The sequence below is a fragment of the Schistocerca cancellata genome, chromosome 1, assembly GCF_023864275.1.
Source record: "Schistocerca cancellata isolate TAMUIC-IGC-003103 chromosome 1, iqSchCanc2.1, whole genome shotgun sequence".
In the NCBI taxonomy this organism is placed as follows: Eukaryota; Metazoa; Arthropoda; class Insecta; order Orthoptera; family Acrididae; genus Schistocerca; species Schistocerca cancellata.
Genome location: NC_064626.1, coordinates 942,124,608 through 942,141,058, shown reverse-complemented (window position 1 = coordinate 942,141,058; position 16,451 = coordinate 942,124,608). Strand labels below are relative to the sequence as shown.

Below are 16,451 nucleotides of genomic sequence, written 5' to 3'. Positions count from 1 at the left end.
ACTGGGCACAAGAGAAATTACGGAACCATGACAGATTTTTTGTACGCATTCTATTTAGCGACAAGGCGTCACTCACCAACAGCAGTAACATAAACCGGCATAATATGCACTATTGGGCAACGGAAAATCCACAATGGCTGCGACAAGTGGAACATCAGCGACCCTGGCAGGTTAATGTATGGTGCAGCATTATGGGAGGAAGGATAATTGGCCCCCATTTTATTGACGGTAGTATAAATGGTGCAATGCATGCTGATTTCCTACGTAATGTTCTACCGATGTTACTACAGGATGTTTCACTGCATGACAGAATGGCGATATACTTAAACATGATGGATGTGTGGCACATAGCTCGCGTGCAGTTGAAGTGGTACTGAATAGCATATTTCATGACAGGTTGATTGGTCGTCACAGCACCATACCATGGCCCACACGTTCACCGGATCTGAAGTCACCGGATTTCTTTATGTGGGGAAAGTTGAAGGATATTTGCTATCGTGATCCACCGACAACGCCTGACAACATGCGTCAGCACATTGTCAATGCATCTGTGAACATTATGGAAGGCGAATTACTCGCTGTTGAGAGGAATGTCGTTACACGTATTGCCAAATGCATTGAGGTTGACAGACATCATTTTGAGCATTTATTGCATTAATGTGGTATTTACAGGTAATCACACTGTAACAGCATGCATTCTCAGAAATGATAAATTCACAAAGGAACATGTATCACATTGGAACAACTGAAATGAAATGTTCAAGCGTACCTACGTTCTGTATTTTAATTTAAAAAACGTACCTGTTACCAACTGTTTGTCTAAAATTGTGAGCCACATGTTTATGACTATTACGGCAGCATCTATCACAAGTGAAAAAAGTGGTCCAACTAAAACGTTCATATTTCTTTACATACTACACGAATATGTAATAAAAAATGGGGGTTCCTATTTTTAAAAATGCAGTTGATATCTGTTTGACCTATGACAGCGCCATCTAGCGGGCCAACCATAGCGCCATCTGGTTTCCTCCTTCAAGCTAGACAAGTTTCGTTCTTTATAGTTCTTTCATTTGACCCTTATTTCATGAGATATTTGGCCTGGTCACGATCAACGGACCACCATGTATATAACATTACTGCTTTCACTTTCACTTTATATATTACATGTTATTTCTAAAAGGCTTTCTTTTGAATCGTTCTGTGCAAGATTCTTATTTGTGTGTGGAATTGCAACATGATTGTTGAGAAGGGTGACTACACTTTCAGTTGACAAGAGCGACTGCACTTTTCATGTGTGTCTTGTTCATTTGACGATGGTGTTCAGCATGTCCTTTGAGGTGGTGCTTCAAAGCTTCCTGCAGCAGCAGCTGGAAATCCCAACAGCATTTGGAATTGCAACAGCAGAAACACACAGCATTGTTGAACAGGGTGTTAACTCAATTATTGGCAAAGCCACAGCAACTGCCAGACCATCAACCTCCCTTCCCCACCTATGATGAATCTGTAAAGTACTGGGAGTCATATGAGAAGCACTTAAGCACTTATGGCAACACTTCACTGTCTTCCAGGTAGTGGATGCCACTAGCATTAAGGCTTGTTTTCTCACTTGGATCGTCCCCCTCCCAACATGTCACTTGTTAAGAAAGTTGGCCTCGCTTGAGGAACCTCCTTCCCTCTCTTTTGACAAAATTTGTCACTTGTTGTCATCTTATTATATATGTATGTTATTTCTGTGAGACTGGAATAAATATCAGTGAAGGAAACAACCTCATCAATCATATATATGTGGCTAGCTGCCAATTGGATTCCTGGGCAGATATGGCCACTGTCAAACTGGACAGCAGCAGGCACTCAGGTTTGGGTGCATGCTCTGAGGCAGGAAGCACAGTAATGCAGCCCACTTGTACACCACATGCTGCACAAATATGTCCATGGCATGCTGATTATTGCAACCCCCTTCTGTCGTGCCTTGATTGTTTTGTTCACCATGACTGGCCAGACTACCTCAAGTGTTTGTGTTCCTGCCACCACTGTCAGAAGAAAGGACACAACATTGTGGCAGTATGTCAAGTGTTGTCTGCTGGTGCTGCACACTCATCCCCCCAATCAATGGATATTAATGTCATCAGCCCTACGTGTGATAACATTGTGGTGATTCCTAACAAGATGTTCATCAATGTGCAAATCAATGGAAAGTTGTTTCAGTTGCAAATCAATGTGTCTCAGCATTTCTTATCAATTCTCATGTATTGCCTCCAGCAACACATCAGCTTATTACCAACGACAGACAAAAGATCCCCATTATCAGACAATTGATGGTGGACATATTGGAAAACTTGTTTGGCTTGGATGCTTTCACTGCATTTGGATTCACAGTTATTGATTTGATTAATCAGGTATCTGAGCATGCACTGTACCGGGAACTTGACGAACTTTACGACAGTTTTTTGGATATTTTTTTCCGGGGCTTTGCAGGATTAAAGCGATGGCACAACCTCATTTTTTTCAGATGCGGCTGGTGCCACTGTCACTTTGTGATCAACATAAGAAGTAACTTGACAGGTGGACAGCTTTAGAGGTAACTGAACCTATTTTGTTCAGCCAGGAAGCTACAATGCTTGTAATCATACAGAAATCATCCAGCAAACTCTGTCTATGTCTTGATTTTAGGGTGATGATCAATACACAGGCTGTGACTGACACATATTCCATCCCATGTCCAGGGGAATTGGTGGCAAAACAGGTGACGGGACACTGTTTTTCCAAGGTGGAGTTATTGGAGGTATATCTGCAGGCTGCCGCTCAGCAAAAAACTGCAGAAATTATTTGCCACCAACAACACCCCTGGTCTCCACACGTATAAAAGATTGGGGATAGCAAGCGCTCTCGCACTTTTTCAACATTTGTTGGAGTAACTCACATAACGTGTTCCCCATTGTATCAACTATCTTGACAATATTGTGGTCATGGTTACCTCCGCTGAGGAGCATCTGTGGAACCTTCAGCTTCCGTTTCAAACTGAGCAAGATGCAGGGGCCTCAAGTGCACTTTCGACAACTTTCTATTAAATACCTCCAACACATTATCTCCTGGTGGGAACAGTCACATTGCTGCTATTGACGCTCTTCCTTGACCCACTAACGAGAAGGAGCTCAATGTTTTTTTAGGTAAAGTTAGGCGTTATCATAAATTCGCCCTAAGAGTGGCTACCATTGTGCATCCTCCTAACAATTACTGAAAAAAGGGGCACAGTTTTGTGAATGCTGCATGTGACGAAGCATTTCTGGCATTGAAGGATAGCCTTCATTGCTGGCCCTGTGCAACTCTGACAATTCGGAGCAGCCAATTGCAAATGCTTCAAAGTTGCTTGATGTGGTCCACAGAATTATTTCCAAATCGAGAAGGAGACCTTCACTATTATTCATGCAATAAGGAAGTTTCATGTGTTTTTATATGGTGCTAAGTTTCATCATGTCAGGGATTACAAACCTTTAGTCTCCATCTTTGTCCCAGCAGCACAGATGCAACACTGCCAACAGACTGGAGCAGTGGAGTCTGCTCTCAGTCACCACCATTAGAGATTCACTTTTGCATGACAGCTCAGCACTCCATTGTGGACACATTCTTGCTTCTGCCTATAAAGCCTCACCCCAGTTTTGACCAGGAGGAAATCTTGCTTTCATCTTGATGTGGAAGCTCAGAAGGTAGCAGAAGGCTTTCCTATTACAAGCTGTTGTATTGTTCACACTATTAGTCACTGGGGGTCATTGAAGGTGAAGATGCTTGTTTGCCACTATGTCTACTAGCTAGGTGTCAATGGGAAAACAGAATACTTTGTTGGTGCATGTCCCAAATGTTCTCTGCCAGGTGCGGCAACATGTCTAAAGAGGGTGACCTGATGGAACTTTGGCCATGCATTGGATCCTGTCTTTGATTGTTTTATGCTGCACCACAGACTGACTTTCATCAATAGGACTATCTTGTTGACGCTAGAACACACTGTATTCCGGGTGGTTATTCCAGCTTCCCTTCAGTGGACATCCTTACGTCACAGCCACCAGGGGTCATCAAGGGTGAGAATGCCTGCTCGCCGCTACGTCTACTGACCCAGTGTCAACTGGGAAATTGAATACTCAGTTGCTCCCTATCCCAAGTGTAAAGGTCACCAGACCACCCTGTGCCAATGTCACCTATGTGGCTGGCACCCATAATGCATTGGGAATGCATACACCTGGACTTCACGGGCCCCATCTTGGACGAATTTTGATTGCTCATCATTGCAGCTTGCCCCTATTTCACATACACTGTTAGTAGCCATATTATGGGCCTTTGACTCCCCCTGGCCATATGTGTTTGGTCACTGTGATCATTGGATTCCGGTAGTTGTCCACTATCAGCTTGGTTGGAGACTCTTCAAGCAGCAGACAGGTGACATGCTGGTGGTGCACAATCACAATCAATTATGATCATGTGTGTGGGGCTAGCCTCTGCTGCCTCCATGTTCACTCCCTGTATCAATCCAGGTGCCTCTTCTTTCCTTGGTCCATCCTCTTGCACTGTGCTCCCCCTTGCCTACAACCCTCTGGGAGTCGGAAGTTCACAGAACTCCCGATCCTGCATCAGCATCCCCAGCAGCTAGCATCACACCACATAGCATCCCCCCACAGCAGCCTCAGCATCACCAGGGTCACTGCTGCAGTAGCGGATGACAGGAAACTGTTATCCACACCACGGGCAGTGGTCCCCAATGCCCAGGACACCATGGGTGTTGTCTTCTTCTATACCACAGGGCAGCCCCAGTAGAGATGCCAGGGTTTCACCAACTCAACCCCTCTCTCCCCTACAGGAGAGCTCGGTAGTAACCCACCATGTTACCTCTTTTTTTGTACTGGCAACATTGCCATGGCTACCACAACATTTAGTGAGGTGCAGGTGCAGGCCATTGCGAAGGCATGGTCACATGTCAGAAGGCAGCATCACATCAGGGCCTTTGCATACAGGTGATGGGCAACACCATTTCAAGACAATAAGCAACAAAGGAACTTTATATAGCCCTGTCTCGCTTCACTATCGTATTTATTTGTAGTAACTCGAACTCTGCTCTCAGGATGAATTGTGTTTGAATCTTGGACTTGGCCTGGCTTTGTACTCTGGACCTGTATAGGCTATCGGAACTGTGTTTACGTTAAAGCATTCTGAACACTGTGCATTCAAAAACTGCAACTTCTTCTTGTATTGTCCCTAAGTTATTTACAACCCAGAAGCACTGAGACTGCATATTATTTGTGAATTTATTCAATACTTATCTTACTATTCACAGAAAAGAACAAAATTGATCATATAATATGCTTTTCCAGTTCAGTAAAGTGGTTCACCTTATGATGTCGCAAAAAGTAAGTTATCTCAACAATATCAAGAGGAACAACTAGAAGATTGTAGAGTCTAGGAGGAGTTGAAAAACTCACATGATTGAGTGGAAGAGAGCTGATTCAGTGCTACGTAATGATCTTGAGATTACTAAAATTTTAAAAATATATCTCTGCATAACTTTCTTGCTTAGAGTTATAATCTGTTATCTTTCTTGGCAGATCAAAACAGAAAACTAAATACGGTAAGAATCATTTAATGAACAATTCAATTCTTTTCATGAGATGTGAAATATCAAAGCAACAACACAGAGATTAGAGGCTACTCCACTGTAGTAAAAATTGCAAGTGGGCCTTGCTATATAACAATATTTCGTTGTAGTCACCTTTTTGTATGACGCTAACAATAAACTGATTTGCAGTGAAAGTTAAATAACTGATATGATATTTCATTTCTGATCAGTGACTCTTGGAGATTCAACAGTAATTAAAGGCCTCAATAATTTTATTCTATTCTGCAACAAAGCAGCACAAAATAATGTAGCTCTGAAAGAGAAATATCATGCTGCATAAATTGATTCTTCCTCAACCACTATACCATGTACCAAATTAGCACTGGTTTTTTTCCTTGATTCGGCAATTACCTCACACATACAACACCTGGCTGGAGCCATCAACTCATTGCTTATACAAGTTACACTTAAACTTTCACAAGAACAGCACTACATAGTGAAATTTCATAAATGTCTACACTGATTATAAAGCTGATTTCTTTTCCACCATAAAAACAGTTAACAGAACATATTTAATAATTATACAATACCATTTCCTTCCTATGTTGCAGCCTTTCAGGGAACAAAGTGTCCAGATCGCCAGATGAAAACTGATCTTCGGATCGTTCTATAGTACCTCCATAATGTCTTACACCATCAGACGAACCAGTAATAAATTCTTGTGCTCTGTGAAGATCCAAACAAAATATGTTCTTCTGTAGTTTGTTTGTTGTTGCTGTTTCAAACTGAGTTTGAGTAAGATTATAAACTTAAATATACAACAATCTATAATAGGTCTCTTTTCGTTAAACTAATGTTACAGGGAGTTCTTTATACAGTACTGTCGGGCTGCACTTTGGAGAGAGTGTGCTAAATAAATAAATACTCACAATAGGTATCATAAACCAAAAGAGGAGCAGACTTCTCTGCAAGAAAAGTGAGCCCTTAATATTGGATATTATAGTCTTTGTAAGATATTTCCAGGAGCAGATGTGGACTCTGACCACAATCTATTGGTTATGAACTGTAGATTAAAACTGAAGAAACTGCGAAAATGTGGGAATTTAAGGAGATGGGACCTGGATAAACTGAAAGAACCAGAGGTTTTAGTGTGTTTCACATAAAGCATTAGGGAACGATTGACAAGAAAGAGGGAAAGAAATACAGTAGCAGAAGAATGGGTAGCTTTGAGAGATGAAATAGTGATGGTACCAGAGGATCAAGTAAGTAAAAAGATGAGGGCTAGTAGAAATCCTTGGGTAGCAGAAGATATATTGAATGTAATTAATGAAAGGAGAAAATATAAAAATGCAGTAAATGAAGAAGGCAAAAAGGAATACAAATGTCTCAAATATGAGATATATAGGAACTGCACAATAGCTAAGCAGAGATGGCTAGAGGACAAATTTAAGATACACTCGTGGTGTCACACAACGTCGCACTACACAAAACTGGCGCTAATAGCATAGGCACGTAGGGAACACACATGACACAGATCTGTAAGTCCACAGTATTGGTGATAAGTTGAGAAAACCATCCCGAAACACATGTGCTACAAAACGCCACTGTTTCCTGTGCATGTACCTCGACATCAATATGGGATATGATCACCATGCACACGTACACAGGCCGCACAACTGGTTGGCATACTCTGGATGAGGTGGTTGCGCAGCTGCTGGGGTATAGCCTCTCATTCTTGCACCAGTGCCTGTTGAAGCTCCTGAAGTGTCGTAAGGGTTTGAAGATGTGCAGCAATATGTCGAACGAGAGGTTCCCAGAAATGCTCGATGGGATTTAGGTCTGGAAAACAGGCAGACCACTCCACTTGCCTGATATCTTCTGTTTCAAGGTACTCCTCCATGATGGCAGCTCAGTGGAGCTGTGTGTTATCATCCATCAGGAGAAAGGTGGACCCACTGCACCCCTGAAAAGGTGGACATACTGGTGCAAAATGACGTCCCGATACACCTGACCTGTTACGGTTCCTCTGTCAAAGACATGCAGGGGTGCACGTGCACCAATCATAATGCCACCCCACAACATCAAACCACGACCTCCATACAGGTCCCTTTCAAGGACATTAAGGGGTTGGTATCTGGTTCCCCAAGGATCACTGTTCAGACTTTACCTGGACTCGTCCATGAACATAACCTGGGACCAGTGATCAGTGGAATGCACCTTGCAGTCTCCAGGCGAATAAACCATGTCTGTTCAGTCGTTTGTAGACTGTGTGTCTGGAGAAAACTGTTCCAGTGGCTGTGGTAAGGTCCCGAGCAAGGCTACCTGCAGTACTCCGTGGCAATCTGTGGGCACTGATGGTGAGATATCGGTCTTCTTGTGGTGTTGTACACTGCGGACGTCCCATGCTGTAGCGCCTGAACAAGTTTCCTGTCTGCTGTAATTGTTGCCATAATCTTGAGATCACACTTTGTGGAACATGGAGGGCCCGTGCTACGACCTGCTGTGTTTGACCAGCCTCCAGTCACCCTAGTATTCTACCCCTCATAGCGTCATCAATGTGTGTTCTTTGAGCCATTTTCAACATACAGTCATCATTAGTATGTCTGAAAATGTCTGCACACTTACTCGCTGCACCATACTCTGACATGCACCAACACACCTCTGCGTAATTGGACTGCTGCCAGCGCCCCCGTGTGACGGCCGCAGGTCAAAAGCACCGCACGGTCTTACCCCGGGGTGATTTAAACCCGCAAACTGCCCACCAGAGCGTTGTTTCATCATGTATCAGCATTATCCTTAATTTATGAGAACGAGTGTAGATACTGCCTACAGGAAAATTAAAGAGACCTTTGGAGAAAAGAGAACTGCTTGTATGAATATCAAGAGCTCAGATGGAAAACCAGTGCTAAGCAAAGAAGGCAAGGCAGAAAGGTGGAAGGAGTATATGGAGGGTCTATACAAGGGTGATATACTTGAGTGCAACATTATGGAGATGGAACAGCATGTAGATGAAGATGAAATGGGAGATATGATACTGTGTGAAGAGTCTGACAGAGCACTGAAACACCTAAGTCGTAACAAGGCCCCGGGAGTAGACAACATTCCATTAGAACTACTGATAGCCTAGGGAGAGCCAGCCATGACAAAACTCTATCATCTGTTAAGCAAGATGTATGAGACAGGTGAAATACCCTCAAACTTCAAGAAGAATATAATAATTCAAATCCCAAAGAAAGCAGGCGTTGACAGGTGTGAAAATTACTGAACTATCAGTTTGATAAGTCATGGCTGCAAAATACTAACACAAATTCTTTACAGACGAATGGAGAAACTGGTAGAAGCCGACCTCAGGGAAGATCAGTTTGGATTCCATAGAAATGCTGAAATATGCGAGGCAATACTGACCCTACAACTTATCTTAGAAGCCAGATTAAGGAAAGACAAATCTACATTTCTACCATTTGTAGATTTAGAGAAAGCTTTTGACAAAGTTGACTGAAATACTCTCTTTCAAATTCTGATGGTGGCAGGGGTCAAATACAGGGAGCTAAAGGCTATTTATAATTTGTACAGAAACCAGATGGCAGTTATAAGAGTCGAGAGGCATGAAAGGGAAGCAGTGGTTAGGAAGGGAGTAAGATGGGGTTGCAGCCAATCCCCAATGTTATTCAATCTATATATTGCGCAAGCAGTAAAGGAAACAAAAAGAAAAATTTGGAGTAGAAATTAAAATCCATGGAGAAAAGTAAAAACTTTGAGGTTTGCCAATGACATTGTAATTCTGTCAGATACAGCAAAGGACCTGGAAGAGCACCTGAACGGAATGGACAGTGCCTTGAAAGGAGGGTATAAGATGAACATCAACAGAAGCAAATGGAATGTAGTGGAATTAAATCAGGTGATGCTGACAGAATTAGGTTAGGAAATGAGACATTTAAAGCAGTAAATGAGTTTTGCCATTTGGGGAGCAAAATAACTGATGATGGTCAAAGCAGAGAGGATATAAAATGTAGACTGGAAATGGCAAAGAAAGCATTTCTGAAGAAGAGAAGTTTGCTAATATCAAGTATAGATTTAAGTGTTAGTAAGTCTTTTCTGAAAGTATTTGAATGGAGTGTAGCCATGTATGGAAATGAAACATGGACAATAAATAGTTTAGACAAGAAAAGAATACAAGCTTTCAAAATGTGGTGCTACAGAGGAATTCTGAAGATTAGATGGCTCACGCAACTAATGAGGTGGTACTGATTGCAGTTGGGGAGAAGAGGAATTTGTGGCAAACTTGCCAAAAAGAAGGGATCAGTTGGTAGGATGCATTGTGAGGGTTCAACGGATCACCAATTCAGTAATGGAGGGAAGCGTGAAGGGTAAAAATCGTAGAGGGAGACCAAGAGATGAATACACTAAGCAGATTCAGAAGAATGTAGGTTGCAGCAATTACTCAGAGATGGAGAAACTTGCATAAGGTAGAGTAGCATGGAGAGCTGCATTGAACTAGTTTGTCAACTGAAGACCACCACAACAACAACAAGTGGGTAAAAATAATGGTTTGGTGTACGCGAGAATTACTTTCTCACTTAAGTATTACAGGAAATTGATGAGGCACCTGACACACACTGCTTTCCACTACCCTTTAGCTCACAATAAATCATTAATTCCATCCTGAAGACATGTTCATTATATGTTTATACACTTTTCACTATTCCAGCATCTGCGTCAAAGTCAGATTCATAATTGCTGTTTCAGTTTCCCAGTGTTCAAACACATCAGATATGTTGTTGTTTTACTCCAACTTGGGGATCGCCTGGTAGGACATATTCTGAAGCATCAAGGGATCACCAATTAAGTATTGGAGGGCAGTGTGGAAGAGAAAAATTGTAGAGGGATACCAAGGGATGAGTACACTAAGCAGATTCAGAAGGATGTAGTTTGCAGTAGGTACTTGGAGATGAAGAAGCTTGCACAGGATAGAGTAGCATGGAGAGGTGCATCAAACTAGTCTCTGGACTGAAGACCACAACAAGAACAACAACAAGAACAACAAGTCTTATACCGTGTTCCATAGTCATCAGTTTTGTGTTACAAAAAGGACTTTACAACTTTAAAAATTAATATAAATGAAGATATAGAGATGAGTTTAGTGTTATTTTGTAGGGAAACACATCAAATTTTTTTTTTTTACGTTAAACTAGAGATGTATGTGGCTTCCTTTGGTTATCCTGTACATATCCCATTGGATTTTACCATTGTCTTTTATTGCTTGAACAATCGTCGATCTGTAAGGTTTCAAATGCAAACAGTTTCTCAACACACACCAAACAGTCCTATGTGGGACTTGCCGTTTCCGAGATGCACGCTGGGTCAATTTTGTACGACTGTTGACAAAACATTGTCTCACTTGCTCAATAGCATCAGAATTGCTTGGATGACCTGATGATTTCCCATGTCTTACTGAGCACCCTGTTTCTACAAAACATTTAGGCCACTCATAAATTGTAGGCCTACTGGGAGGAACTTTAGCACACTTGGTATGGAAATTACGCTGAACTGTTGTCGCCGACTTTGATTCTTCAAACCAAAACACACAGCTAGCACGCTCGGGTCCAGTGAAGGCAGCCATCTTTAACGTAACTGCTACTAGTGCCTCCTTACGGTGTGATTCAGCACAAGCAAACTATGCAAGACAAAACTTGATGTATTTCCCTACAAATTGTCAATACAATCACCTCTGTAGACATTATGAATTAATTTATATGAACTTTCAAAGTTGTAAAGTCATTTTTGAAACACCCTGTATAATAAAAAGATTCATATGTAATATGTCCACAGCAGCAGACAGCATTGAGAAGACTGTAAATGAGACTGTAGTAATAATATGTTTGCATTTAAAACATTTGATAAATAACATGTAACTCACTCACTGCCCCCCCCCCCCTCTCTCCCTCTCTCTCTCTCTCTCTCTCTCTCTCTCTCTCTCTCTGTGTGTGTGTGTGTGTGTGTGTGTGTGTGTGTGTGTGTGTGTGTGTTGCAATACTGTCATTGTATGGTTTCTTATGTCGTGGTATTGTGGTACGTCACTGGTACATTTATTTTATTAGTCTCCGAAATGTCACAAAATTTTATAGAGGAATGGAAATCATTACAGCTAGGAGACATCCTTTTGTTTCATTTTTACTGGCTGTACTCCCTCCCCACTTGTAATTAATCCAATTGTGCCACTTGCATCAAATTCAATAAAGTGGTGGAAAACCTGCGAGTTTCAATATGTTCACCATGTAGAGGTTATGGTTCTATTTCAGTTCCCCTCTACTCATTTTTGTTGCATTTTCTTATAATTCCAATACATAGTGTTACTGTTTGTACTGCACATTCTTGGTCCACTCTCCATATCAATAACCCAAACAACCAGTCAATCTGTCACATTCGAGCACCAACCATGTGCAAAGTTACACAAAATGTTCTTGTTGTAACCCTATAGGGCGAGCGCACATAATCAAACAGCACGTACCTCCATCACCGACCTGAACAGGTCACCTCGCATCAGCACACCAAGTGTTCCACTATGTGCAAAACAGTGTTATATAAACCAGTGCGCCAGACCCTTGGGCAGAATAATGTTTACATGATGAACATATGCTCACATGTTACACTGTGCTTTAATGGTTAAGAGTTGTTATACCAAATCCTACTTCATTCGGTGTCTTGATGTATCCCTTCATATGGCACTGGAATAAAGTTTGGTTAGTGGAATTCCGATGTTGTGTTTGTAAAACATTACGACATTTTTTTGGTGGTGAATGCATATTTTGCTCTAGGTGTTTCATTTCTTAGTTTGCTATGGCCAGTACAATAGTAGAAGAAATTCTTTACAATCTCTTGCTGAACAGCAGTGAGCTTTCACCAAGCAGCAGCAGGCTCTCTCTACACAATCTGGCAGCATCACAATTCATGACAGGGTTCTCTGCTGTTGACATAAGCCCCACTCTCTCTTCTACATGATGGTTCTGTGTCAAATTGGGATACGTATGAAAAACACCTTTGGCAACATATTCAACCTTTTAAAGTCACTGACCCCAACATGTGCAAGGCTCTCTTTCTGTCATGGATTTCTCCTACCGTATTTACTCGAATCTAAGCCGCACTTTTTTTCCGGTTTTTGTAAACCCAAAAACCGCCTGCGGCTTAGAATCGAGTGCAAAGCAAGCGGAAGTTCTGAAAAATGTTGGTAGGTGCCGCCACAACTAACTTCTGCTGTCGAATATATGTAGCGCTACACAAGCATGCTTTGTGGGCACAAAGATAAATACTGGCGCCAAAACCTTTTTTTTTTTTTTCTCCGCCCCGAGTTTCGACCACTGCATTTTCATACATTGTCCAACGAAGTAAATACAAATTCCGTATTGTTCATCTTCGAATGTAGCAGAATTTCAATGTACTACGAAAATCCGACTGGCAAGACTGTTAGGAATGTTTGTCAATATGGCCAACTCTACGTTCCGAGTTTTTTCCTACCCGTGGGAAGAGATGGTTGCTAATAGGAACCTGATGAAATGTGAATCACATGCAGTATTCTCTTCACCGTAAGAATAATACAAAAATAAACATTTTGCCATGTATTCTTTCGTGTTTGCTGCTCTCAATTAAATCCTGGCTGCCTAATAAACTACGAAACTAGGGTGAAACAACAGCAAACGCGGAAGAATATACGTATTGTGTCATGTTTATATTCGTATTATTCTTATGCCTAATAGTGATATAGTCAGAAATGAAGCACGGCAACTGACTAGATTTTAAATGTAAGATGACTAATTTCTGTGCAGAATTTGATGTACTAAAGAAGCGGCCGCAAAGATTTTCAAACGGAGAAAAATTTGCGCCTAACTCTCGTTCAGAACATGTTCTATCATACGCAGTCTATTATTTGGTTCTTGTTGATCATTATCAAAGAAAGCAGCAGTGTAAGTAACAACAAACTGCAGTCTCTTGCCATTGTTTCGCTAATGAGACGATTCCTCCTCCTTTTTTTTTTTTTTTTAAATTATTATTATTAAAAAAGCGGCGGTAGCGCGCACAAAAGCAAGTCATGCCGCGAGGGGCGACAGGCTGTACACACGCACTATCAGAATGCGACAAACAATGCATGACACAGTACAGTAATGCATTTTCAGCTTAGAGTGACGTAAACACCTATAACAAAGAAAACGGCATTTATCAGATCAAAGCAAAATAAGCAATCGATTCAAACCAGACGAAGCACGTGAAAAAGGAAGGGTACCCGTATAAATACGGACGGAGCGCCTGACGCATAGCAATGGCTACCTGGTAAAGCTTAACTGCTAAGCTTACGACTCGAACCAAACTACTGTAGCTGTATCGTCTTTCATTCGACCTAAATTGTGTCTCCTATTACAATGGACCAACTTTGTTTCGATTTGGAGGTGCGGCCTAAAACTTTTCTCTCCCCTTGAATTTCGAGTCTCAAATTTCAGGTGCGGCTTAGATTCGGGAAATATTTTTTTTCCTTTATTTCGAGTCTCATTTTTCAGGTGTGGCTTAGATTCGAGTGCGGCTTAGATTCGAGTAAATACGGTAACCTTTTGTGTCAGCTAGCTCCTCTTCAGGAACCTGCCAGTGTTTCTTTTGATGAAATGTGTAAGTTGCTCTCTAATTATCATGGCAAACATACTCATGTTATTGTTATTTGCACTGAGTTCTATTATTGTCAAAAGCAGCAACAGTTGTGAACAGCTTAGGCAGCAGAACTTGATGTGCTTAGCCATCATTGCCAGTTTGTTACTGAAGCTCAGTGGGACGCATATGCCGATTCAACGGTTCATGATGCTGTAATACGCCAGGCCCCTGATGGGGAAGCTCATGAACATGCTTTACAATGTGAAAAACCCTCTCTCACAGATATTTTGAACATTTCCAGGTCCCCTAAAGTATCTAGGGTAGCAGGAAATCAGATAGAAACATGGTGTGAGGTAGCCGATGTTGCTTCTTCTCGTTCTCAGGCACTGTCAGTCTGTTCAGGGGAGGGAAAAAGGGAGGGTAGGGTGTCTGCGCAACTATGGTCTGCACTCCACATGGGGCAGCACTGTGCTCAGCAGCAGCAACAGTTGGCATCGCACCAGTGGCCATGTGCTCCTCTCCTGTCGTAACATTACTGTTTTGTTCAACAGGAGCAGGCCACGTGCCCATGGCATTGGATGATGAGCAACCATTGTAAAAAAAGGGGGGGGGGGAGGGGAGGGGAGTGGCATATTGTGTCTGTGTGCAACTCTCAACCTCCTTCACCAGGCATGAACAAGGATGTGAACAGTGTTTCCCAAGTGACACTAGCCCCAAACAAGCTCTACCCTGAAGTACTTGTGATGGACAAGATGTTAAAAATGCAAGTGGACATGAGTGCAGCAGTAACCTTCAATTCCCAAATCTACATGGGTCATGGATCACAGGCATTGTCTGGATCACAGGCATTGTCTCCTGTCTCTCCTCAGTTGGTGAGCTACAACAAACAACAAATACCTATATTGGGACAGTTTCCTACTTCTGTAGTATACAAAACATCTGTTCAGTTCTTGACCTTTCTAGTAACTTATTTGGGTTAGATACCTTCAAAATTTTTGGGTCCCTTGTTTCTGATGAAGTGCATCTGGTATTGGATCAAGTTCCATGCCAACAAAATGCACTCTGCAGAGAATTCTCCCTGTGTTCAAAAGGTTTAGGGTGGGCTACTGATTTCAAGCCTTACTTCGCAGTGCAACTGATGGTCTGTCCCAGTGTTTTTCATGCCTGCCCAATCCCAATAGCTTTATAGGAGCACGTCAACCTGGAACTACATCAAGTTACATCTTTGTTGTTATCACACCTATCTCCTCTAGTGAATGGTCTACTCCAGTAACTGTAGCAAAACCTAACAACAACCTTTAGCCCTGTGGCTATTTTAAAAAGCCTATAAATTTACAGTCTATTATTGACACCTGTCCCTTACCCTATCAGGATGACCTCTTAGCACGGCTTTCCGGGGACAAGCATTTTTCCGAAATAGACTCATTAGAAACTAACTTGCTGCTGCCTCTGGATGATGATTCCAAGTGTTTGCTCATAGTGAATAATCCCTTTGGTTTAATACCAATACCAGCACCTGCCATTCAGTGTGGCTAGCACTCCTACCATTTTCCAACAGTTTTTGGACCAACTCATGCACATTAACTACCTGCATGATATTGTGGTCTCAGGTTCTTCATCAGATTAACATTTGCGGCACCTTCATGCCTTTCTCAAGGTGCTACAGGCTGCAAGTTTGAAATGGAATATGAACAAATCACAGTTTTTTCATCCATCTATTGTCTATTTCGGTTTTGAAGTCTTGCATGCTGGCCTCAATATACGAGGATCTTACAGCTTTTTTGCACCCTACCAAAATCAAAGAGTTGCAAGTATTTCTTGTAAAGATTGCATACTACCGTAAATTTATTGCTGGTGCAGCCACATTGACACAGCCACTTCATGCTCTCTTACATAAAGATGTTCCTGTTCATTGGTCACCCACCTGCCAGTATGCTTTTACCCTACTAAAGTCACAATTACATTCAGCACCTTGCTTGGTTACCTTCCAACAAGGCTACATATTGCTTTGGCTACAAACATCTCCCAATATGGTCTTGGGTCATTCTCATGCACAAATATGCAGATGGTTCCGAATGCCCAATTGCATGCTCTTCCGAAACTCTGAATCAGGCACAACAGTACTACTTGCGCATAGAAAAAGAAGATCTTGCTATTGTGTACACGTTCAAAAAATTTCATTTTCTCCTATACGGTTCTGATTTCCATTCAATTACTGATC

At 41.9% G+C, this 16,451-nt stretch overlaps 1 protein-coding gene across 3 annotated transcripts in view; it reads right to left on the bottom strand.

Moving 5' to 3' along the window:
* The window catches only part of LOC126088105 (solute carrier family 12 member 8), a 189,238-nt gene that overhangs the window by 29,312 nt on the left and 143,475 nt on the right, over nt 1–16,451 (bottom strand). For all 3 annotated transcript variants that reach the window (XM_049906204.1, XM_049906212.1, XM_049906221.1), the window contains exon 10: nt 6,190–6,325. In XM_049906204.1, coding sequence (XP_049762161.1) covers nt 6,190–6,325 — 136 coding nt within the window. The remainder of the gene's footprint in view (nt 1–6,189; nt 6,326–16,451) is intronic.